At 49.5% G+C, this 25,778-nt stretch overlaps 1 protein-coding gene across 3 annotated transcripts; it reads left to right on the top strand.

Annotated features, from left to right (window-relative positions):
• The first annotated feature begins 17,929 nt into the window (after positions 1–17,929).
• Positions 17,930–25,457, top strand: SLC35C1 (solute carrier family 35 member C1). 3 transcript variants are annotated; one of them, XM_014458616.2, is made up of 3 exons: positions 17,930–18,023; positions 19,281–19,804; positions 23,620–25,457. In XM_014458616.2, the coding sequence occupies exons 2-3, from the start codon at positions 19,312–19,314 to the stop codon at positions 24,177–24,179; spliced, it is 1,053 nt and encodes a 350-aa protein (XP_014314102.1). In that variant the 5' UTR covers positions 17,930–18,023; positions 19,281–19,311; the 3' UTR covers positions 24,180–25,457. The 3 variants fall into 3 exon arrangements, with proteins under 3 accessions (XP_014314102.1, XP_014314103.1, XP_006092079.1); XM_014458617.2 differs by having other exon boundaries at positions 17,958–18,664; XM_006092017.3 differs by lacking the exon at positions 17,930–18,023 and having other exon boundaries at positions 18,679–19,804.
• The last annotated feature ends 321 nt before the right edge of the window (positions 25,458–25,778 follow it).

Below are 25,778 nucleotides of genomic sequence, written 5' to 3'. Positions count from 1 at the left end.
AGTTCAAATCCTGCCTCTGCTAGCGATGGGTTGTACAGCATCCGGCACTCAGCTGAAGTTTGCAAAGCCTCAATTTCCTTGTCTGTTAAAGAAGGGCATCGATGATAACTACCTCCTAGGTATTGTGAAAACTGGATAAGAAAGTAGGCATATTGCTCCCAACGTTCCTGCAGGGCCATGTTCATCATCTCCCTGTCTGGGCCTCAGTGTCCTCTTCTGTGCCATGGGGGCGAGTCCCTCCTGACCTAAGCTTGCAGGATCAGCATGTAACTAAATGAGGTGACCCATGTGTGCGGGGAGCTTGGAGCATTTCACTAACATGCCGTTGTGTCTTAGCTACCATGTGCCTGGCTTTCTGCTCAACCCTCCAGGGCACAGCTGGGTACAGTCCCCAGTGCTGCCCTCCAGAGGCTCCGCCCTAACAGGCAGTGGGTGACTGACCCACTCGAGGGTGTAAATCTAATGGTTTGGGTGGATAGAACAGAGAAGCATCGTTTCTTGAGCCATGATCTGTGACACTCAAATGAGCCTCGAGTGACATAAAGGAGAAAAAAATAAAGAAAGTTGTTGAAACATTGCAGGTGAGAGAGGAGAGCGAGACCCCAGAGAAGAAGGTGGTGGCACAGACAGGAGCAAGGGGAGGAGGAAGTGGGCTGCGGGGAGAGTGGGAGGCCTTTGTCAGAAAGACAGGGCCTCTCACATCATTCTTAAATGTCCCAGTTGCCAAAAGGCACATCCACATGGACAAGTACACACCAGCACAAATAGACACACAGATGCAGGCACAGACACACACATTCACACGTGCATGCAGGCACCCACAAACACACAGAGGCATGCAGAGATGCACACACACACAATGCATGCATGCACATGTAAACAAAGCACACATAGACAGACACACATGCTCCCTCAGTGATAACTCAGAATCCACCAGCCTCTCAGAAACCTTCGCTGACCACTTTCCCACGACCCTTTCCAGCTGAGCATGTGATTCCAACGTTGTCCACAAGAGGGTGCTCAGGAACTAGAATTCAAGAGCCACGGGCTGGCGGATCCTTAGAACCCAGAGCAGAGGTTCCTGGGACTCTGCATTTTAGAACTGGGAAAGCTGAGGTTCTGAGAGGGAGGGGACTTACGCGAGCTCACAGCCAGTGATCCTTGACCTGTCTCCCTGTAGGGATTATGGTCAGGAATGGAATGGGGAGGGGACTGGGAGTCATTGTCACTGTCCTGGTTGGAGAGGGAAAGTCAGGGATACGGAAGGAAAGTTCTCATGAGGTTGTCAGACAGTGTCCCTAATTTACCGTCACCCTGAGTGCGTAACTTGGCTTCTCCGCCCCTGTTTTCTCACCTGTGAGGACGCTGCTCTCTGTCGTCACCGGCGTCCCCAGTCCCTCTTGGGATCTCTGCTCATCCGAACCACTCAGGTCTCGTGCTGTCACTTCCCCAGATGGATAAGTACCCCACCCCATCAATATTTTATTTGCACCACATCACTGCTACTTATTGCTGCTTGAAACAGCCTTGTTTATTAACGTGCTACATGTTTGTCTCCTCCAGGAGGATGTAAACCTCAGGAGAGCAGAGGCCTGGGGTGTCCTTGCCCCTCCCCACTCCGCCCCCCATCACTCGCACCCAGAACATGCCTGGCACCAGGTGGGCTGCAGTAAGTGGAATGAAGTATTAACCTCCTGGCAGGCGGAGAGGCGTCCCAGCTGCGTGCTGGTGCTGCCCTCTGGTGGCGCTGGGTCCCCATCGCACCTGGCTTTTTAATCTCCCGTCCCACCTATCGCCAGCCCCCAGGGCATATCTCTGTGGGACTCTGGGGATGGAAGTAAAGGGAATCTTGTCCCCAGGGTCCATCCCTGGATTCAGACGAGTGAGAGATCCTAGTATTTGAACGGCCAGCTTCACAATTAACAAATTTGCGTTTCGTGTATGTTGTGGACTCTGAACTGGAAAAGACACCTTAGGGCATAAATATGATGGTTCCTGTCTGCAAAGTCTAATAGAGCGAGCGAATGAGCCAGTCCAACGGTCCCATCTTACAGAAGACGTTACTGAGGCCCCAGCCGAGGCGAACAGATAAAATTGTCTGGCCTAAGAACACCCTAGAGTCGTGGTCAGCAAACTGCGGCTCGCGAGCCACATGTGGCTCTTTGGCCCCTTGAGTGTCGACCACTGCCCTAGGGTAATTGTCACCCATTTCCCCACCCACTGATGAGCACAGAGCAGTCACATTGTATGCGAAGCATGTGTTCCTCAGACCTTGCATAATTCAAAACGTGCATAATTTCAGACTAATTTTGCCATAGAAGTGAATGCAAAGCAGAAAGAATGTGTTGCATAAATCTACCCCCGTTGTGGCATATTTTTACTTTAATGCTGCTTTTTTATTTTCCCGGCATTATCTCTAATATTTCACAGCGCATTCTGCTAAATTAACAGCACAGCATTTCCTGCCGGTGGCCCGGCCTTCTTCATAACGTTTTATCACATCTCACTTCCTTTCCAATGTTATTGATTTTTCAGGTGCGTTTCTCAGCACCGCCACTTAAAGAACACTTGGACGGCATTGTTACAGGACACAGATAAGAGATTTAAAGTTATAATAACTGTGGGGGTTGAGAAAGCGGCACAATTGTCTCCAGAATTCAGAAATTTGCATCCATGCAAACCACAGTGCACGCATACGGAAGACAGGTATTTCCATTTAATAGCCAGTGACACCACCACGAGGCAGGGGCAGGCTTACAATTCCCAGTTAACAACTCACTTAGCTCCTCCATATCTAGGAAGCTGTACCACTCTGATAAGTTTTTTTACTGATGGGTTTTGCATTATTTCCAACGTAGTGCATACACATTTATTAGCATTTCTTTGTTGCATTTTCCTGAAATTACATAGTTGAATTTCTCATGAACCGTGTCCTCACCCTGAATGATTTCCCTTGCTCTGTCCTTAACCCCAGGTTGGGGGAGGCGGGCAGGAGAAGTAGGGGGAGGGATGTGCAGGAACACACTCAACAATCGCAGATATGGATTGGACTTCAGAAATCCCAGCCACCCACCTCATACTCACACGGGGGCCCTTTTGGCAGCAGCATCAGCAGAGCCCACCTCCCGTCCCCCCTCCAGCTGGGCAGGCCCCACCTGTCCTCCACGTCCCCATCTCCTGCAGTCTGGAGAGGGGGCTCCATTCCTAGGAGCCCACCTGCCCCCTCTTTCGATCAGCATTTGTTCGGGTAGTCTGTCATTCTGTTCCCGCTCTCCCCTCCTCAACATGGGTCCATGGTGGGGAGTGGAAATGAAGGAGAACGGGGTCTCGGTGTCCACCGTCGGACTTCCCACAATGCCAAGGACAACCGCTTGGCACACAGCTCCTGTGAATCGTCTGCTTGCCCTTCCTCTGCCTGGAATTGTTTTCTGAAAAGTTCCCTCTGCTTGGCCAGAGCCTGGTCCCAGAGGAAGGAGGGCCAACCCCTAGGAAGAAGGAGAGGCAGGGGAGGGTCCCCTTTCTGGGTCTCAGTTTCCACCTCTGTAGAAAGGGGATAGAAATACCACCTACTTCCCAGGATCACCGTGAGAAGGAACCCAAGGGGTCCACTCACCTGCACACATTCAAGTCCAATCAAACGCAAATGGGATGTGCAGCTAAGAAAGTGAAGGTTTGCTTTTAAGGAAACGGTGCCACGCCCGAGTCACAGGTGAGCTTGTGCTCAAAGCCCTGGCTCCCCAATGGCCTCCGGGGGATGGTCATCTGGGGGACTGAGGCCGTTAGGTTGGTGGTTAGGGTCGTGGTCTCTGCTGATGGGTCAGAGCCGGGGTAGGGGTAGCTGATCATTGCATCTGGTCCCGATGTCAGCCATGGCGTCTAGTCTGGTTTTGCAAGGATGTGGACAGTGGGATTCTGGAGCTGAAGCATGCCTGCGGCCTAGATGTTATTTCTAATTTAAGGGAAACTGTTTCTGTGGTCAACAGATGCAACACTTGGTTCTCAAGATTATTTGATGCTGACCAGACCCTCATTGTCCTGAGGGCTTTGTTAACGTAAAAAACCATTGAAACCTGTAAAGAATTTTTGTGAGTTTATTTGAGCCAAACTGTCAACATATGCCCGGAAGCAGAACCTCAACGAATTGAGATAGTGCTCCGGAGAATGGCAGGGTTACATCCGTATTTATACATGAAATTCATTGGTGACAGATTTAAGGAGGTGGGATTAAGCGAAGGGGTGGGGGAGGAGACCTCTGTGATAGGATAAAAAGTAAAATGATGGACACATACTTAGGTGGGTGCAGGAACAATTAACATGACAAATGAAAGAATCTGCTGCATCTGTCCTGGGCCCAGCACACCTGGTTATGCCCCAGGGGCTCCATAACAAGGGAAGTCACAAGTTACCCAGACACCCCAAGGACATGTTATCATAGATGCGAAAAGACAGATAGGCTCAGTTACGGTAAAGGTCGACCTTATCAGTGAAGATATCGGCTTAGGACGTAACTGCCCACCATCACTGCTTTTAATTAAGGTTTAATTTCAGACCATCCTTTGTGGTTACTTTAGGTCTGCGAAACTGCCATGCAGGCCTCTCCTGAGCTTGTCAGGTCAGCACGTGGCCCCTTTTCGTCCACAGCTTCATGACTAAGGGGTGGTGGACATGCAGGAGAAGACCAGCTTGAATCAAAAGGAAAGAAAGGAGAAAAAGTCATGTTCAGAAAAGGAAGTTTCTGTGCGGTTACAAATGCAGTCCCGCCCAATCACAGAATGGGGCAAATCCTGAGAGCCTGGGGTGTGTGGGGGCCAGCCAACCTCAGACTCTGGGCTCTCGGGCCCTCAGAGAATTTGTGGTGCCAGGTTAGATCCTGACCCAGCCAGGAGGACTCTTCCCACTAATTAACAAACTCGGGGGGCGGGGGGGATGCATGGGGAATTGCTAACTGAGAAGGTCAGGGGCCCCACTCCGGCTTTGCCCAAGTGTTTGCCAGTCACCTTCCCCTTTAAGAGTTCAACCACCTGGCCTCTGCACCTTCCGGTAATCCGGTAATCCTGGGTTAAGGCCTGCCCCTCCCTGCACAGCCGGTAAATCTGCAAACTTGCCTGGTGAGTAGGTCCTTGAACCCAAAGCCACATCCTTTCTACTGGTCAGGAGACAGGAGTGGGTGAAATGGCCACAAACGCTATGGCCACAGCCTGGGCCGGACCTCCTACACCCTGCCCACCCCACCAACCTTCGCTGTCCTCCACGGCACCCATATTATACTCCGTGGGGATTTCCCCTCCAAAAATGGGCAGCCTGGACTTCTCCAGCTCCTTCGGCTGCCATTCTGGGAATGCAGGAATCCGGCCTCCACTACCACGCCCTACCCCAAAGGTGCACATGGCCTTGCCCCGTCCCCATGACCCCTCCTCTTTCCTAGGGTGGGGGTGGGGGAAGGCGGGAGGAGGGGGAGCCCTGGGTTAAAAGCTCGGGCACTCCCCCGGCCATGCTTGCCCCTCCCCTGCGGTTGGAACCATCTCTCCCTGCACATTCTTGTCGCCCAGCAGACACGAGACTCCTGGGGGCCTTTCCTTCTGTGTCCCCAGCACTGGATGCTGGGACTGTTTCCTGACTGGGCAGTGCCAGGAGGGTAACGGCCTGTGGTCTGTTCAGCGGGTCCCAGGTGTTCATGCAGCCAAAAAGGAGCCGCCCCAGACTCACCCCAACCTCCCACTCCCTCCCACCCCATCCTCTCCCCACGGACTGGCCTCCCTCCGGGAAAGCTGGTCACTTCCGGGCCTTCCGACTGGCTTTGGAACGGGGATAGGGATGGAGCAGCGGCTTTGGGTCATGAGGTTGAGGAGAGAAGCTAGGACGTCTGTCTGGCTCCTGTTGATCCAGTTCCAGGGCCAAGTGCCTATAATCACGCAGAGCTTTCTCCTGGGGAAATGCACCCACATGCACGGTTCTCGATTCTCCAGCTCTGCTGCACAGGAGGGCCTGTGTCCTTCCACCTTCAGTTACATTTCCAACAACTCTCTTTCACTTGAGTCATGAGAAGTGTTGGGTCCCAGCAGTGTTGGGGGGGGGGGGGGGGGAGAGGCAGCAGCGTGGAGAGACACAGGCTGCCCCAGTGACAGAGAAGAATCCCTAAGGGTCCTTTCTTTGAACCTAAATCCTGGTGTTGTTATGGGTTGGCTCAACGAGATAGACCACCGACTCAGAATTTAAATTTGAAAGCCTTTTATTAAGCTGGCCAGCTGACCACAGCCCGTACCTTCCCCCTCTGGGAAGCCTCGCGGCATGTGGCAAAGAGCAAGTGTGCATTATGATTTTTATAGCAAAACAGTGTTACCTTAGAAGTTCACAGAAAGTTCATAAGCACAAAAAGGGGGGGGGTAAACAGAGTCACACCTGACTGGTCTAAGACAATCTAGCAACTTTTCTTCCATGGTTCCTAACCCTGCAACCCCCCTCCATGTCAGTCCCTCCTCCCAGCACATACACAATCCTTCTTCATATCCTGGCAACACAATTCTTCCTCATACATCCCCCTCCTTCCGAGCACATTCAATTTCTCATGTCTTATTTCCTCCCCTTAGCACATTCTGTAACATTCTGTAACCCTTCCATGCCGCAGTCCCTCACCCTAACACAGTGTCAGCCCTGAAATTCCTCATCCCCGAGGAAGCGTGGGCTGGAGGGAACGTCCATGACACGCTAAGCCGGTGTTAAATGCTTGCCACCCGCGTCTCTGGTTCCCTGCCTCTGCACCCTGTCCCAGTGCCCCCCGTCTGTCAATGCCAGGTCTGAGTGTCCCTCTTTCCCGGGGGAAGTGGCTGTTCCTGTTAGGGCTGCTGTGACCTCGGGGGCCAGGAGGAGTGCCTCAGCCTGGGGACCCAGCAGGTCCCAGCCGGCTTCACCCAGGTACATTTCAGGTCACTTTCAGCCTCTGGGCCTTCTCTGCCACCTGAGGGCTAAGTGAGCAGAGAGGCCATTGAGGCTCACCCACCTGGGTGCCATCCCCCACTAGCCTGTGAGCAAGATCCCTGACCTGCTTGGGGGACCCTGAGAATCAGCATGTTTGTTGAGGAACTAAATGAATGGATTCAGAACGTGGGACACTGAGATCTAAAGCTCTTTCAGAGTTGAGCCTCTGAGCTTCCTCAGCCCTGCACTGCCCTTCCTCGTCCTTTCATCAGCCAGGGAACAAGTCACCTTCGGAGCCAGCCGCCAGCCGCACCCTCAGTCTAGCCCCCAGGGAAATGACCAAAAAGGTGGAGAATATGTCCACTCACTGTTTTGTTTTGTTTTTCAATGTAATTATGCACCATGGAGGTAATAATAATAACTTCAAATACGTATTCGTTTATTATATGCCAGGCCCTGGGCTCTAGGCTTTTGCATGAATTACCTCATTTAATCCCGGTGATAATCCATGAGGTAGGATCTATTATTAGCTCCCACTTTTCAGGCCAGGAAATGAGGCTGAAAGAGGTTAAATTCGCCCAAGGTCACATAGCAAGCTAGTGACAGAATTTGGGGACGTTATGAAATCATTTTTTATGCGTTTGTGTTGCAACATTTTTGCATTTTTATAGCCCTCTTTTGGACGTTGGATTTTTGTTTTTTAATTTAATGTCCCAATCTATTTTCAGTCCATTCTGCCTTGCTCTGTTTGTTTGGCACTGTTTCTGTGAAGTGTCAAATTTGTCTGCCTCTCTAAGAGACTAGAAATATTCTGTGGAATTTGTAAAAACATAGCTAAATAGGTAAAGTGGACATGGATGACTGAAAATGAATTTTTAAAATGAAACAACCTAGAAAGCAGAAAAAATTGCTTTCAAAATGCATATGGAAATTGCAAAATCTCCCCAGGGTGCAAGAATCTGCTCAAGACATGAACTAATGGCTGTAAACATTCATTTCCAACCAAATTCCTTTCCGTTGATTCACTTGAAACCTAGAAAGAAAAAAAAAAGCTTTAAAATTTGTTACAATTTTGTCAGACAAACACATAGTTGCTGGAAAGTTATTTAGAAAATAAAAGCCCAGAAACCTGGACGTCCAGATGGAGAGTAAAGAGATGACAGTAAAAGCTAAAATCTTAGAAGTTTCAGGGCCAGCCATGGTTCATAAAAATAACATTTGAATTACTGTTTCAACCAACTTTTTTGGTGTCAGCTTTATTGACATATAATTGCATACAATGAAATGCACAGATTTTTAAGCACAGCGTTTACCCATATAATAACCGTACAATCAAGTATTGACTGATGTTGACATTGATGAGAGACCGGACATTTCCATCACCCCAGAAAGTTTTTTTGTGTCTCTTTGTAATCAACCCACCCACCCCCAGTCCACCAATGATTTGCTCTCTATAACCAGAATCTATTCAAGAATTTCAAATAGCCTGGCCGGCGTGGCTCAGTGGTTGAGCATTGACCTATGAACCAGGAAGTCATGGTTCAATTCCCAGTCAGGGCACATGCCCAAGTTGCAGGCTTGATCCCCTTTGTGGGGCATGCAAGAAGCAGCCGATCAATGATTCTCTCTCATCATTGATGTTTCTCTCTCTCTCTCCCTCTCCCTTCCCCCTCTGAAACCAATAAAAAATATATATATATTAAATATATGAATGAATCAATTTCAAATAAATGGAGTCATGCAGTATGCACTCTTCTGTGTCTATCTTCTTTCACTCGTTAAGATGTGTTCGGGTGTCATCCATCTTGCTATTTGAACCAAGCAGTTCTTTCATTTTTATTGAGTAGTATTCCATGGCCTGAAAATACCATACCGTGTTTGTTCATTCATCTCTTTATAGACATTTGCATTGTCTCCAAATTTTTACTACTATGAATAAGGCTTCTACGAATATTTTTGCCTAAGTTTTAGCTTGAATATTATTCTTCATTTCTCTTGGGTGAATACCTAACAATGAGATTGCTAGGCCATGTGGGAAATGTATGTTTAACTGTATAAGAAATTGCCAACCTATTTTCCAAAGTGACTCCACCTGCTTTCCCCCAGCACTGTATGAGAATTCCAGTTGCTCCTATGCTCGAAAACATTTTATAGTGTCAGCTTTTTACATTGTTTTCTTCTTGGAGGTAAGATGTTATATCTCATTGTTCAACCAAATTATTTTTTTTTCCAATAGTCAGCTTGCTTCTCAACATCAATTCTACAATAATAGCTGGAGACTTCAACATCCCACTATCAATAATGGATAGAACCACTGGACAGAAGGTCACAAAGGAAACAGAGGACTTAAAACTATATATGCCAACTAGATATAAGTGACTTACATAGAACACTCCACCCCAATGACTGTGGAAATTGAAACATGTTCACACAAAAATTTGAACATTTATAGAGCATTATTTCTAACTGGAGGCCTTGTGCACAAAATTCATGCATGGGTAGGGTCCCTAGGCCTGGCCAATGATCAGGGCCAATCTGTGGGGCGTCTGGCAGGGCAATTGGGGGGCTCCCACTGGCACCTGCCTTGGCTGGCCTGGGGCCTGCAGGCTGAGGGCAGCTCCTGCGTTAAGTGTCTGCCCCCTGGCCGGTCATTCCGTCATTCGGTCAATTTGCATATTAGGCTTTTATCATATAGGATATTTAAGAAGTGGATACAGCACACTACCCATTAACTGATTAATGGCTAAGAGAAATGTAGAGTATCAAACACTGAAATATTATTCAGCCTGTGATAGTTCATTTTATGTCAACTTGACTGGCCACAGGTACCCAATTAAACATTATTTCTGGGCATGTCAGTGAGGGTATCTCCAGATGAGATTAGCACTTGAATCAGTGGACTCAGTAAAGTGAATTATCCTCCCCAAGGTTCCTGGGCATCATCCAGCCCATTGAAGGCCTGAATAGAACAAAAGGTGGAGGAAGGAGAAACCCTCCCTTTTTATTCTGCCTCAGGACTTGAGCTGAGACATCTCCTGCCCACCGACTTGGGTTGACACCATCAGCTCCTCTGATTCTCAGCACTTCAGACTCAGACTGGGTTGCACTGCCAGCTCTTACGTTTCCAGGTTGCAGATCATGGGACTTCTCAGCCTCCATAATCGCATGAGCCAATGTATCATAATGTCTCCTCTCATATAGATACGTAGGTAGATATGGATATCTATAATTTCTGGGGGTTTTTTCTAGAAAACTCTAATACACAGCCATTTAAAAGAAATTAAATGCTGCCCAGCTGGTGTTGCTCAGTGGTTCAGCGCCAGCCCATGAACTACGAGGTCACAGTTCGGTTTGATTCAGTTCCTGGTCACAGCACATGCCCTGTTTGCAGCCCAATCCCCAGTGGGGGATGTGCAGGAGGCGACCAATCAATAATTCTCTCTCATCATTGGTGTTTCTATCTCTCCCTCTCCCTTCCTCACTCTGAAGTCAATAAAAACATTTAAAAAAAATAAATGCTGATACATGCTACAAAATGAATGAATTTTTAAAACATCATGTTCAGGAAAAAAAAGTCAATCACAAAATACCACATATTGTATGAATCCATTTATATGAAATATCCAGAATAGGCAAACATATACAGTCAGACGGTAGGTTATTGTTTGCCTAGGACTGAGGGTTTGGGGAAATGAGAAGGGAGTGTTAAGGGATATGAGGGGTTATTGTGAGGGTGATTGATGAAAATGTTCTAAAATGATTGTGGTAATGGTGCACAGCTCTGAGTATACTGAAAACCACTGAATTGCATACTTTAAGTGGGTAAATGATATAGTATGTGATTTATATCATGAAAAAAATTTTAAAAAGCTATTAGAGCTTATAAGTGAGTTAAGCAAGGTTGCAGAATATAAAATCAATATACAAAAATCAATTGTATTCCATATACAGAAAAATACCAGATAGATAGATTTTCTAAGTACCATTTACAATTGCAACAGACAACCTGAAAAAAAAATTAGGGATGAACCTAACAAAATATATGTGAGGTTTGTATGCTAAAAACTACAAAACATTGATGAGACAAAGACCTATGTAAATGGAGGGATAGGTGACATTCATGGTTCAAAAGACTTAAAACTGTTAAGATGACAATTCCTTCCAAATTGATCTACATATTGAATACAATTTCAATAAAACCCTGGCAAGTTTTTTTGGCAAGCTGATTGTCAAATTTATATGGAAAAGCAAAGGACATAGGCTAATCACAATGGAGGACTCACCATGCCTGATTTTTAAGACTTAATATAGTATCGATGAAAGGATAGATATACAGATCAATAGGACAGAATAGAGTTCAGAAATATGTGGTCAATTGGTTTTCAAGAAAGGTGCCAAGGTAATTCAAAGGAGAAAGAATATTATTTTCAACAAATGCTCCCGGAACTTTTCAACATACCTATTAAAAAAAAAAAAAGGAACTGTGACTCCTACCTATTGCCATATACAAAATTAACTCAAAATGGGTTATAGATCTACATAGAAAACTGTAAACCCTAAAACTTCTAGATGAGAACATGGGGAAAAAAATATGTGATTTGAGTTAGGCAATGATTTTTTAAATAGGATCCAAAATCATAAATAATAAAATAAAAATAATAAATTAGACTATAAAAATGTAAAACATCTGCATTTCCTATAGATGCTGTTAAGAGAATATGAACACAAGCAAAAGACTGGAAGAAAATATTTGTTATGTAAATTTTTTTCTTATTATTTTATTGTTGTTAAATCCTTACCTGAGGACACTTTTTTCATTGATTTTTTTTTTTTTTAGAGAGAGTAGATGCCGGGAGCCGGTCCATCCTTGCTGCTTGACACAGTCGCTGCAGGAAAGAAACATCTGCACAGCATATGTTTCAATGGACCTGGCGTATATAGCATACTGTTCTTAATATGTTTGCTCCCCTTAGCACTATGTGTTTTAACCAAGGTCACCTCTCCGAGAAAGGTTGTTTCCCCAGGTGGGGATTTTTCCCTGAGGTTAGGGAGGGGATACAACCCCTTAATTAAGTGCCAGGCGGGTAGTTAAGCTACATAATCTTTACTCCCTGGAATGGAGATAAGAAACGCCCTAACCTTTGTAATAGAAATTGACAGGATTAAAATCGGCTGGTATACAGATGTAACAAGACAATAAACAACACATCCTCATCAGCTCCTCATCAGCTCCTCATCAGAACCTCATCAGATCCTAACCAGAACCTAGCCAGAGAACATGGCAAAAGATCCTGGACAGAACCTGGCTACAGAACTTCACTGGAGAACCTAGACAGAACATGGCAAAAGAACCTGGATAGAACCTTGCTAAAGAACCTGGTGACTGAACCTGGCTGGAGAACCTGGAGAACCTGGCTGGAGAACCTAGTGAGAGAACATGGCACCAGAACTTGGTTGGAGTTCCTAACCAGAACTTCGCTGGAGATACTGGAGGGAGAACCTCGCTATGCTGATGAACTGAAACCAGTTTCCATGTCATTCATTCTTCGCCGACTCCGTCCACACCTTTGGGGATCCCTGGACCCGTTGGGGTTGGACCCCAACAAGTAGAAGGGAAGGGGAAAGACAGAGAGAGAGAAACATCAATGTGAGAGAGACACATCGATTGGTTGCCTCCTGCACGCACCAAGGATCGAACCTGCCCTTGACCTGAATCCTTCCCATAAAGGATTTTTATCTCGATATATAAAGAACTCTCACAGCTCCGTAACAAAAAGCAAACATGGGAGCAACACTTCACCAAAGGAGAAATATGAACAGCACTTAGGCACATAAAAAGATGACATCATTAGCCATTACAGGAATGCAAAATTAAAACCACAATAACAGATCACTACACATTTATTAGAGTGAATAAACATTTTTAAAGTGACCGTAACCAAGTATTTTAAGGACGCAGAACAGCGGGAACTCTCAGGCATCTCTGATGGGTACAAACAAGTTAGGAAGCAAATTGTCAGTCTCTTAAAAAGTCAAACATGCCCTGGCCGGTTTGCTCAGTGGATAGAGCATCGGCCTGTGGACCAAAGGATCCTGAGTTGATTCCGGTCAAGGGCACATGCCTGGGTTGCAGGCTCAGTCCCCAGTTGTCAAAATCCACAGACTAGGGTACCCCAAAATGACGTTTCTCTGTATGTAATGTACCCCTTACTAAACCTAACTTTAGAGAAGTGTGGCATATGTGCAGGAATTCTACTGTCTCTTACCCTCGGCAGTTACATCGCTCCCCCAATTAGGGGCTGCACACTTGCCGTATTAAGAAGTCTCATTTTCAACTGGGGTTGGTGCAAAAGCAAGATATCTACAAAAGAGGGGATTCCTCTTTACTTCTAACCACCTCTCCTTTTCCTTAAGAAAGAATACTGTTATATTCTTTATCATGGGTCAATTTATCATGGGTTGGGTTGTGTTGTACTTGACATCAGAATTTTTCTTCCTGGTAAAAATTTTGAGGTGGCAAAACAGACATTTTGCTTTTAATTGGTCCCACAAGATAGGAATAATTCCCAAACAGACATTTTCGTGAAAGATTAATGGTTTAAATGGAATTAAATAATTATAAGTTAAATACAGTTCTTAAAAGTTATTTGGTTTAATGTACTCTTCCACCAAACAATTCTATACAGATTTGAATTATAAAAGATAATTGAAGCTCCATTATTCTGCCTAGTATTCTTATTTAAATTTGTTTAAACATTTACTGGTTCCAACAAAATAAAATGTCCTTCCTAAAGTTATCTAGCTAACATTCTTAACATCCATATGAGCTATCAGTCTATTTCCCTATTTATTTAAATATGTGAAACTTAGAAATTACTTTTGTACATAAAATTAACACCTTTTCATTATCAGTAATTATTGTACCATTTTAGCCTGGAATAATAATATGTATTCATGAAGTGATTGAAATAATTTTAATATTTAAAGCACAAAAGGAGATTTTTCAGTTTGAATTACTTCTAAAATGCTTACCCATGTTTAAAAATGTTCAAAAATGTAAAATAAAAATGTTCAGATATTAATAATAAATTCAAATTGCCTGCCTTATTTGTAGTCCTGATTGGTTAAATATGATGTCCCTCTCCTAATCACAAGATTTTGTACAATTTCAGGGATGTCAGGAATGACACCAAAATAGGCATTCAGCTATTTGACCTTCCAAAGGCTGAAGCATAGGTTAAATGGAAGAGTTAGGCTATGCGGAAGGCTGACACCAAACTTCGGTGAATGATGACATATGATGGTCCTCATCTAGACATGTGATGGTTCTCATCTAGACTGGGTCATCTCTTACAGGAGTCAGCCGTGCAGTTCCTTCTCCAGCATGCCACAGCCCACAGCCCAGCTCTTCATTTAGTCAGTCAACAAACCTTCATTAAACACCTACTATGTGCCAAGCTCTGGGCCTAGGTACCTGGACACAGTGGTGAATAAGAGAGAGTCTGGTTGGAGAGAAAGAGAAGTAACCAAGTTACATTGCTGTGTGCAGGATAGATTTAGTTGTATTAATGGGCCCAATTATTGACTCTACCTGTCTTTACACCCTTTGCCCTGTAACTTTGTAGTCTCCCCCAACCCTGACTCTGGACCAGGCTAGAGACTTGCTTTGACCAATAGAATAAATAAAGCAGAGGCCTTGTGATTTTTGCTCTTTCAGACTTCTGCCCTTATTCCATAAGAACAAGCCCAGGTTGGACTATTGAAAGATAAGAGTCCTTATGGAGGAGAGCTTAGTTATCCCCGCTGAACCCATCCTAGCCAACTTATATGTGAGACCACAAAACATGTGAGAAAGCCCAGCCAAGATCAGTTGAACTGCCTAATTGAGCCACATACTTGTAATCTAAATTTTGAAGAGTTTGTTACACAGCAATAACTAACTGATACAGTTAGTGCAATGATGAAGAATGTGCCCAGTGACAAGAAGAGATGGGGAATCATTAAAAGAGCAGAGCAAAAAAAACTAAATTAAACAAAGAATATGAATATGGGACACACTATACTAATATATTATCACCATTCTCTGTTATGTTCCAAAGAGGTTAAGTGATTTGCCATGGCTACAAAAATTGAAAAGCAGTGGACCCAGGACTTGAACATAGCTGACTCTAGAGGGTAAGGTTTTAATTGCTATGCTATACTACAAGGGACAGAAAAAAAGCATAAAGTTAGCAAAAGGATTTCTTATTATGGATTTTGTGGCTCCAGAATTGTAATTAACTCAGTTTACTTTTGTATTCAGTTATTCATTCATATAATCTATATGTTAAACTTGGGTTCTTTATGTTCATTTCAGACCATTCAAAACCCACTAATGGCAAAAAGGCCATCAACATGCCAGCGTAAGGTGTCCCATGAACCATCTGAACTGAAGAGTGAACCCAGTAGAGGGGAAGGAGCACCGGGGAGGGTCAAACATAAAGAGCATTCAGAAGATGTTTGTAAAATTAAACCAATTTCAAGTTCCCAGGCATTCACACCAGCCCATCTCACGCCACCACGTCCCCTCTGCCAAGTTTACAGCAAAGACCCAAAGAAAGAAGCCAACCTTGACCCACATCCACCAGATGGCAGCCCTTCAGCAAACACACCAGTATTTACACATCCTGCTACCCTGCCCTGTTCGCTTCTCCCACCCTGGTCTCTGGAATCCCAGCGCTTGGGGAGGCAGGCGTACAGCTGTAGTGGCTGGACTCACTCTCTGGAACTGGGTAATGGCTCCTCTGATCCTTCTTCTTGGACAGAGAGAAATACCCACAGTAGCAGGTAGGGTTCTCTGATTCAAGCAAAAAATACAGACTCCAGGCAACTTATACAGAAGAAGGTGATTGGAAGAGTCCAGGGCTGCTCAGAGAACTGGGGAAAAGCTGAAGAACAGGCTGGGGAAATAGCAAGAGGGCAGCTCCCAGGGGTCTCAGAGGGAGGAAATGGTGAGTGGCCTTTGGGGCATCGCCGCCCCCAGGAATCAGCTGTAACAAACGTAGGTGTTGTTGTTGTTTCTGCTCCAGATTCCATTTCAGAGAGAGAAAAAGTAAGGGGCTCAAGGTGGCAGCACATTCATCAGATAAATTAATTCCTGTTATTATGACAAGGAGAGGGGCCCTTCCAGAAAACCGGGACTTCTCAGAGACAAGTTTCCCTGTTTGTTATTCAATTATTTGTCAGGTGCAAAACCAGACCTAAGAGAGAAAAGACTGGAGCACGTATTGCTCTTAACGAAACCCACAACCTTCTCAGTTTGGCCCTGGAACAAGACCATCCAAGTAAGGTTCAGATGACCAGCTCAGTCCACTGAAGTCTTTCCTTCCCCAAAGGTGATAAGGTGACCAGAAGGCATCCTCCACCGCCCATAACTAGGAAGCAGGAAGTCCCTGGAGTGCGGGTATCACAGAGTGAGGACCAGAGGGCTAGTGAAAGAGCGCAGGGCCTAGGGCAGAGCTCACACTGGGGAGCCTGCACCTGCCCAGGGACTGCTGGGTGGAACTTATTTCCCATAACCCTTCCCAGTTTCCTATCGCCCACCGGGGCTGTGTTAAGCTCAGGTGAGCGTTCATGTAGTTAGCATGTGAAACTTTAAATGTACTTCATAGGTTTTACCTTTTACCTTGGAAAAGTAAGAAAACTCTTCCAATAACCCCCCAGGTACCTATGCCCAGGTTCAACAATTCTCAACACTTTGCCTATCTTGTTTCATTGACCATTTTCTTTTCTCTTTGGTGACTATTCTGAGTATTTTAAAGCAAACCTCGGATACCTCACCAGTAAATTAAATGGTACTGATGGGGAAAATGAGACATTTTTAGGGGGCTAGCAATCTGAATCTGTGCCATTAACCTAATGCACTGCCCCTTTAATTGTCTGCTCCTGCGAGACCTGTTTACTCCCATTTTAGAGAGACCATAAACCATCCCCAGGAGGAGTTATCAGTACTGGCACCAGGCGAGGCCTTTAGTTGTGGTCTCAAGGCCTCAGCACAGTGGTTCTCAACCTTCTGGCCCTTTAAATACAGTTCCTCATGTTGTGACCCAACCATAAAATTATTTTCATTGCTACTTCATAACTGTAATGTTGCTACTGTTATGAATCATAATGTAAATACCTGATATGCAGGATGGTCTTAGGCGACCCCTGTGAAAGGGTCATTCAACCGCCAAAGGGATCGCAACCCACAGGTTGAGAACCGCTGCCTCAGCACATGGGGCTCTTTAAGAACTTGCAAAGAGGACCAGAAAACCCTTATTTGGGAGACAAAGGGCTGGAAAGATATAAAAGGGGAGGGCTTCCTCCATGTTTTTGCTCAGAATTTGAACTCTTTCTCTGGGCCCGAGGGCATAATAAACAGTGTAACTCCATTTCTCTGGGAGTTGCTTGGTTTTTCTCTGGTCTTCTGTAACATCAATTAAATGGTGTTTGAAATATACTCCCTACTTTCAACCATACTAGCTAGAATTTTGAGTAAGGAGTTGGAGACCCACTGGTATAGTCCAACCCAACGGTGTATAATAATGAGACTCGGAAGTGAGCCGCCCAAGGTTGGTGCTTGAGCGGGAACCAGGGAGAAGTCAGTCCATGCGCCTGTGTGGAGAGTGAGGGTCCCGGGCTGGTGACTCGACTTCCCAGGCACGGTCCTCGGAGGGGGCGGAGACTTTCCCCGCCCTGCAGCGAGAGAATTCCGAGGCCAGCCGGTACTCGGCACTCCTGGGAAGCCCAGGCCGGTGAGCAAGGGGCCCGAGGATGCAGCCGGGTCCTGGGACCTGCCAGCTGCGGTAACCGGAGCGGGGATTCCGGGCCACTGGCTGGGGCGAGATACCTGGGGCTGGGGTGGCCTTGGAAAGAGCAGGGTCCTTGCTCCCACTGGATTGACCCGGGGCCCCACCGCCACCCCAGGGCCCCAAGTGGGAAGCGGGCCGTGAGGCCGGGGCACCGCCCGCGCCCGGGGCTGGGAACAGGAAGTTGTCTTGGCGGGCACGGCCCTGGGTGCGCTGGCGGGCGAGGTGCTGCAGGTGCGGCGCAGGGGGCGCGGATCGACAGTGAGTGCGGAGAGCGAGGTGAGTGCGGGCCGCTTTAGGGACCCGGGAACGCCAGCCCTGGGGCCGGAGCTTGCAGGCTGGGCCCGGCGGGCGTGGGGAGGAGGATTTTGCAAGGAGGAAGGAACCAGGGAAGAGGGCCAAGCCTTGGGGCTCGGATCCGACCACCCGCGGGCCTGGAATGGGGGAGACCGGGCGACAGATTAAGGTCCTATAGGGCGTCATGGCAGCCAGGGTCTGGGAGCGCTGCAGAGAATCTCGGGTTTGGGAGAGGCCTGGGGACCGGGAACGTGGGGGGGAAGGAGGGAACTGCAAAGAGGTTTGGCCAGAGTGAGCTGGGACTAAGTCAAGGACGCGAGGCCAGCGGGGGCGTGGGTGTCTCTGGACGTGGAGGGAAGCGAGGGGTGCCAAGGCTGGGGAGGAGGGAGCGCCGTCTGCCCGGGGATCTGGGGCGATGGGCCGAGTCGGGGTGTTAGCCTTAGGAGGGGACGGAGCCAGCGGGGTTTGCAGGAAGGAGGCGAGGCTCAAACACCAGAAGAACCTTCCGAGGCTGCCGAGAGCTCGGTGGCGGCCGGGGCCCGACGCGAGCCAGACTCTGACTCGCTGGGGCTGCGGCTTTAAGAGTGCCGCGCGGGTGCGGGCTCTTTAAGGAAGAGGCGGAAGTGAGTCCTGGGCCCGCCTCGCCGGGGGCGCGGCCTCTGACTCCGGCGAGCTCCGGGGCTGAGCCGGAACCGGCGCCGGGAAAACCGCTGGCTGTGGGCCGGCACTGCCCGGCCTCCGTCCGCGCCCCTCGGACCCCGCCCCGAGCCTCTCCGGCCCCCCGACGCCCTCCCTCCATTCAGCTCCCCGCCGGCCCCGCTCCTCCCGGCCACCCCCTCTCTCCCTCGGCAGCCGCGCCGCCCTCCCGGCACCTCTCCCCATGCCGTCCTCCACTCCGGCCCCCGCGCCCGCGTTCCTCCGCCTCCCACTTTCCCTCCCGCTCCGCTCCCCTCCCCTCCTCCCAGGGGGCCCTTCGCCCCTGCTGTGTCCTCTGCCTGCTCACCACCCCTTCCCTGCGCCTGGTCCCATGAGGCCCCTGGGGTGGGAGCAGATGGGGAGGCTCACCCCAAAGCCCAGCCTCCCCCTCCGAGAGGGCGGCGGGAGGCCTGCGGGCCCCGCCCCGCGTGACCGGTGAGCGCCGCGGCCTGAAGAAAGTGGAAGTGCGCTCGCCGCCCGCCGCTCCTCCCGGAGACCAGTTCTGGCCATGCCGTGACCCCGCTCCTCCGCTGCCATGAACAGGGCGCCTCTGAAGCGCTCCCGGATCCTGCACATGGCGCTGATGGGGACCGACGCCGCCGCCGGGGCAGAGGCCAGCCCGGGGAAGCCCTTCCTGCTCCGGGCCCTGCAGATCGCACTGGTGGTCTTTCTCTACTGGGTCACCTCCATCTCCATGGTGTTTCTCAACAAGTACCTGCTGGACAGCCCCTCCCTGCAGCTGAACACCCCCATCTTCGTCACCTTCTACCAGTGCCTGGTGACCACCCTGCTGTGCAAGGGCCTCAGCGCCCTGGCCGCCTGCTGCCCGGGGGCCGTGGAGTTCCCCACCCTGCGCCTGGACCTCAGGGTGGCCCGCAGTGTCCTGCCCCTGTCCGTGGTCTTCATCTGCATGATCACCTTCAACAACCTCTGCCTGAAGTACGTGGGTGTGGCCTTCTACAACGTGGGCCGCTCCCTCACCACCGTCTTCAACGTGCTGCTCTCCTACCTGCTGCTCAAGCAGACCACCTCCTTCTATGCCTTGCTCGCCTGCGGCATCATCATCGGTGAGTGGCAAGCCGGGCCGTGGGACACAGAGGCGATATGGGGGCCCAAACCCGAAGGAACAACCCTGCCAAGCATCTGTCGACTTTATCCGTACCAGCTCCCTTGATGGTAATATGAGGATGAGCTTGGGAGAACCAATAACTTGCTTGAGGTCACCCAGCAAGTTGGGGGCCCAGGTAGGGCCCCTCATGCAGGTGAAATTATAATCTGTATTTCACAGGGGAAAACCCAGGCACAGAGAGGTGAAGTAACTTGCCCAAGATCACACAGCTAGTAAGTGGCAGAGCTGGGATCTGATCTCAAGTAACCAGGCTCCATACACTTGACCTCTAAACTCTGTTGCTACTCAAGAGCTCAGGTGTCCTGACTCCCCATCTCATTTCTATGAGACAATTCCTCTTTAATAAATATACTGTCGCCCTGACCTTGCAGACGCATAACAACACCTGAGACAGTGGTAAGAGATATGCTTTTAGAGGTGTTAGCTGTCTTCCCAGACTTGACCTTCAAAAAAATCACAATTATTGCCCTAGCTGGGTTGGCTCAGTGGATAGAGCATCAGCCTGTGGCCTAAAGGGTCCCAGATTCAATTCCAGCCAAGGGCACATGCCAGGGTTTCGGGCTCGATCCCCAGTAGGAGGCATGCAGGAGGCAGCCAATCAATGGTTCTCTCTCTCCCTCTCCCTTCCTCTCTGAAATCAATAAAAATGTATTTCTTTTAAATCACAATTATTGATGGGACATTGTGCTAATCATTTCACATATTATAGCATCTCCTTTGTTCCCCAGAGGTCTCTGGGCACCATGATCATCTCCATCCAAACAAGGAAACTGAGGCTCAGAGAGGTTAAGTTATTTGTCCAGGGCCACATGGCAAGGAAGTAGCCAGGCTGGGGTGCAAACAGATTGGTCAGACTGCCAGTCCTGTGCTTCTAACCACTCTGCTCTGTTCTTATCCCCTCGATGTTAAAGCCACACTACCCAATACAGTCATCACCGGACATGTGTCTATTTCAGTCTAAGTTAGAGCAGGTCCTCAAATAACATCATTTCCTTATAACAATGATAAGATGCATAGGAACTTAACACTTATTTATATCAATTAGCCTATATATTAATTTATATTGTTTTAGTAGCAGAACCTGTGGATGACATGAAGACTTACTGTAATTCAAATTAAATTTTGAAAATTCAGTTCCTCAGTTACAGATGTTTAACCTGATTCTCCAGCCACATTTAAAGTGCTCAGTAGCCACATGTGGCCAGTGGCGACTGTATTGGACAGCACAGACTATAGAACACGTATTGTTTTATTGCAGCCCCCACTGTTCCTGGGCCTCTGTCATCCAGGAATGTGATCCTTCCTTAAACCTGTTCAGGTTCTTCCTGGTGCTGGAACGTTTGTCTTGGTTGACCTACATATTCTTCACTGGTGTCTCAGAGTCCAAGGCCAAAGTAGACTGGTTGCCGGGGAGAGGCTCATCCCATGCCACCTGTCCTAGAAAATGTTCCCCCTTGAGCAAGGAGGGAGCTAGCCCCAAGATCAGGGAGGGAGGAAGGGGGGGAGGGAGGAAGGGGAGAAGGGTGGAGGTCAGAGTGGGAGGAGCTGCTAAGATCCCTGGCATCTCTCTCTCTCTCTCTCTCTCTCTCTCTCTCTCTCTCTCTCTCTCTCTCGCTGCTGTCCCTTCCCCTCCCAGGGGAGGCCTCACTTTCTCCCACACGTCCCCAAATGTCTGAGGGACCGCCACTTCAGTCCTGCAGACCTTGTGTGTGTGTGTTGGTGGGTGGGGGATGCTCTTGGTGGGAGAATTTGCATGTGGGAAGGTGATGTCACTAGGGAAACTGGGCCCAAATCCCAAAAGTAATTCAAGTAGCTGATGGTGAGATTGCTTCTGAGAAGGTGCATTCACTGGCCAGCACGGGGAGGCCGTGCTCTCTGCTGGCCGAGGACCTGTTCCCTCTCTGCGGTGTTTCCCCTTCCTTCCTCCTTGTGGGGGAAGATGGGTCAAAGGCATCTACTCTAGGCCTCCTGTCCCCCTCCCCCAGGTCACACTGCCTTTCAAAGCTCTTTCTAGCTGAGAATCCCTCTGGGTCTGGGACCTTGAGGTGGCAGTCCCTTCTGGACTCAACAGGTAACCAGCAGGAGGGCTGGGGGTGCTCTGACTAAGCCCACCCGCTCCATCCCCAGAGCAGGTCGGGGGTAACCTGTTTGCAAAGGCTCTACCAAGAAAGAGAATGCTGGGAGTGAGTGCCTACAGTTCAGCCGGTGTCTCGTCTCCTTTAATCCTCCAAGCACCTCCAGAACAACCTCTATCAGTCATTCAACACGTATTCATGAGATCAGGCACATGCTGGGGACTGTGCCAAGCGCTGGGGATACATATTTGGAAAAGGTAGACTCAGCTTCTATACTCCTGGAGGTCACAGTGATGATGCATGGCAGTACATGAGCTAAGACTGAGTGGTAAGAGCTGTGATGGGGACATAGGAGGTGCCGTGGGAATCCCGGCTGGGTAGGAAGGGAGAGGTAGTTGGGAAGGGGTCATCTAAGCAGGCCTTCCGGAGGAAGGCCTAGATGGTGTGAGGAAGGAGTGAGGAGAGACTGTTCCAGGCAGAAGGAAGAGCATGTGCCCTTCTTCATGGCTGGGCCCCGGCAAGACTCCCCAGATGTGAGCCTCCCCAAGTGCAGTGAGTCTGAAATAGTTTCTGAGGCAGTGGGGAAGCTCGGAGGAGCTTTAAGCCAGGACAGGAGCTGAGCAGATCTGTATGTGAGGAAGGTCCTCGTCATTCTGGTTGCAAGGTGGAGAGTAGATTGGTTGGAGAGGGGGGTCAAGACAGTGACCAGCCCGGCCAGCGTGGCTCAGTGGTTGAGGGTTGACCTATGAACCAGGAGGTCACCATTCAATTCCGGGTCAGGGCACATGCCCGGGTTGGGCTTGATCCCTAGTAGGGGGCGTGCAGAAAGCAGCCAATCAATGATTCTCTCTCATCATTGATGTTTCTATCTCTCTCCCTCTCCCTTCCTCTCTGAAATCAATTTTAAAAAATAAAAAAGACAGTGACCCAGATCTCTGCAGCTGAAGGAAATGGGGCTCAGAGCAGTTAAGTAAACTTTCCCCAGGCCACCCAGCCTTGCGATGGCAGAGCCCAAATCTCTGACACCAAAACTTTTCCTCCTGCCCCATGTTGCCAGATGCTGTAGCCGGGTATACAACACGTAAGATTCAGCCCTGCCTGCTGGGAAGGTGGGGTCTGGCTCAATGTACTGTCCCCGGGGGCAGGTGCCCAGCAGCCCATGGCAGGCCAGGGGTCCTGAAGGGAAGCGCAGGCAGGAAGAGGTCTGGGGACTGGGAGTATCGGAAAAGACTCATGGGCTTCCATTTTACACACCAGGAAGCCCAGCCTCTGAGACCTTAAATCACTTGCCCAAGGTCATTGTAACCACTAAATACTCATCCTTCATAACTCAATTCAAGTTTCCAGAGGCCCCAGGCCAACACAGTCACCCAGTTATGGGTTCTCACAGCACCCTGTCCTGTTTTATGGGCCTCGTTACAATTGTTATGAGATGAATCGTTTTAGCGCCTTTCTCCTTTGCTGGAACCATGCTCCGTGAGGAAGGCTCCTGTCCTGGGCCACTTCCCAGCCCTTGTATTGTGCTTTGTATGTAGTGGAGACTTTTGACATATTTGTTGCAAAGGGGGTTGGAAAGGCTGGGATGGTGAGGCAGCATTACAGTTTGTGAACTTTAGGGGCAAAATTCTCTGTCCTTCCTCCTGTCCTCACCCCCCCCCTTCTCCTGTCCCCACTGCAGGTGGCTTCTGGCTTGGTGTGGACCAGGAGGGGGCAGAGGGTACCCTGTCTTGGACGGGCACCCTCTTTGGCGTGCTGGCCAGCCTCTGTGTCTCGCTCAACGCCATCTACACCAAGAAGGTGCTCCCGGCGGTGGACGGCAGCATCTGGCGCCTGACCTTCTACAACAACGTCAACGCCTGCGTCCTCTTCCTGCCCCTGCTCCTGCTGCTGGGGGAGCTTCAGGCCCTCCTCCGCTTTGCCCACCTGGGCAGTGCCCACTTCTGGGGCATGATGACGCTGGGAGGCCTGTTTGGCTTTGCCATTGGCTACGTGACAGGACTGCAGATCAAGTTCACCAGTCCCCTGACCCACAACGTGTCGGGCACGGCCAAGGCCTGTGCCCAGACGGTGCTGGCCGTCCTCTACTACGAGGAGACCAAGAGCTTCCTCTGGTGGACGAGCAACATGATGGTGCTGGGGGGCTCCTCCGCCTACACCTGGGTCAGGGGCTGGGAAATGAAGAAGGTGCAGGAGGAGCCCAGCCCCAAGGACAATGAGAAGAGCGGCGTGGGGGTGTGAGCTCCTGCGGGGACCTCGGGATGGCCCGCCTAGGAGAACGCCCCCCCCCCCCTCCCTGGGAGAAAGCCCATGAATGCAGCGGAGGCCTCTCTTACCCAGAGAGGGAGGCCAGGAGGGGTGTTTGCAGACTGATCGGAATCTGGTGGTGGAATTGGAACCAGTGTTTTCAAGTAATGTCGGAAAGTTGCCAATCCTATCTCGACCTCCTTTCCTATTTGGGGGGAGGACACCCATGGGAAGAGCACATTGGCCCTTGGGGAGTAGGAAAGTGGGGCACCCCTTCCTGCCTCATCCTAGGGCCTCTACCTCCACATGACCTTTGGGGTTGAGGACAGGCCACAAGCTTTAAGGAACATATGGCGAAGCCATCGAGTCTTCACTTGTGCTCAAGGAGACAGGGGTGTGACGCCACCACAGATCAACTAAAGGGTTTGGGAAACCTCACATCTCCAGGTCCCAGGGCAGGCAGCACAGCGTTAGCCCCACAAACCAGCTTCCTCTGGAGCGAAGTGGCGGCTGGGCTGAGGGAGGAAAGGGACCAGTGTTCCCTCTTCTCTGCAGAGAGGCCACCAGGCCCCGTAGAAGGGGGCGAAGGATCAGTTGTACCTATGCCTGGTCCTGGCACTCCCAGGGGCCACTGGGAAGTGGCCTGGGAATGGGGCACATCATGGAAAAGTGCCCTTTCCCCACCATGTGCACCCCATGTTCCCAGCTCTTGAACATGGGGAACCACACGTCTCTTACAGGTTAAACAGGGTCATTAGCACCCTCGCTAGCCCCTGACACCCGTTTACTGCCTCACTGTCTCCCAGCACCTGGCGGCCGCCTGGCTCAGGAAGTGGAGCCAGGAGCCACTTCTGCTTCTCCCAACTCTGCCTCCCCCAGAGCTTCTCCCCAGGGGGCTGATGGAGCAGTGTCCCAGCTCAGCGCCTTCCACCTCAGCTGTGCTGGGCCCCCAGGTCCCTGCAGGAAGGCTTGTAACCTGCTTCTGAGCCTCTTCCCTGCATCAGTGAACCATGGCATTCTTCCCTGAGGGTGGGGCCGAGAGAACCTGATTGTCCTCTCACCACACCCCCTGGCCTCTGGCTTGCTTTCACCCCTGGCCATTTTGTTCTACCCAACTCCTTGGGGTAACTCCTGGTGGTTTATTCCCTAGAGAGTGGGTTTTCTCCACACCTCCTTTTCCAGTCCCCCCACAATCCCAAATGGTTTCTAATGAAGTTGGTGGGGCCTGATGCCCTGAATTGTGTGTGACTTAATTAAAATTGGAGTAAGCCATCCTGTGTCTATGTGGGGGAAAGGGGGGGGGGGGCTGAGTGCAGGAAGGGGCTGGCTGGCCTAGATAAATTTGTGGACAGGGCCCTGAGGGGAAGCAGTGGGTCTGTAAAGGGCAGGAAAGCTCGACCCTGCCCTCACCAAGTCCAGGTACCAGCAGGGCAGCCCTTCTAAGAAAAGCCGTTCTCTCTCTCAGATCAGAGCCCTTCCTGGGACATGGGTGACCAACCTCAGGTTTCATATTAGCAATAGCTGTCACTTACTGGCACTGTGCTGCGTGCTCTACATCTGTCATTCATCTTCACAACCCCTCCCCCCACACAC

Source organism: Myotis lucifugus, unplaced genomic scaffold (genome assembly GCF_000147115.1).
Source record: "Myotis lucifugus unplaced genomic scaffold, Myoluc2.0 scaffold_97, whole genome shotgun sequence".
Lineage (NCBI taxonomy): Eukaryota > Metazoa > Chordata > Mammalia > Chiroptera > Vespertilionidae > Myotis > Myotis lucifugus.
This window is presented reverse-complemented; position numbering and strand designations above follow the sequence as displayed.

Coding starts and splice junctions, on each gene's coding strand:
- SLC35C1 (XM_006092017.3), top strand. CDS start 19,273: ATGAACAGGGCGCCTCTGAAGCGCTCCCGGATCCTGCACATGGCGCTG. Junction 19,805..23,619: donor CGCCTGCGGCATCATCATCG/GTGAGTGGCAAG, acceptor TCCCCACTGCAG/GTGGCTTCTGGCTTGGTGTG.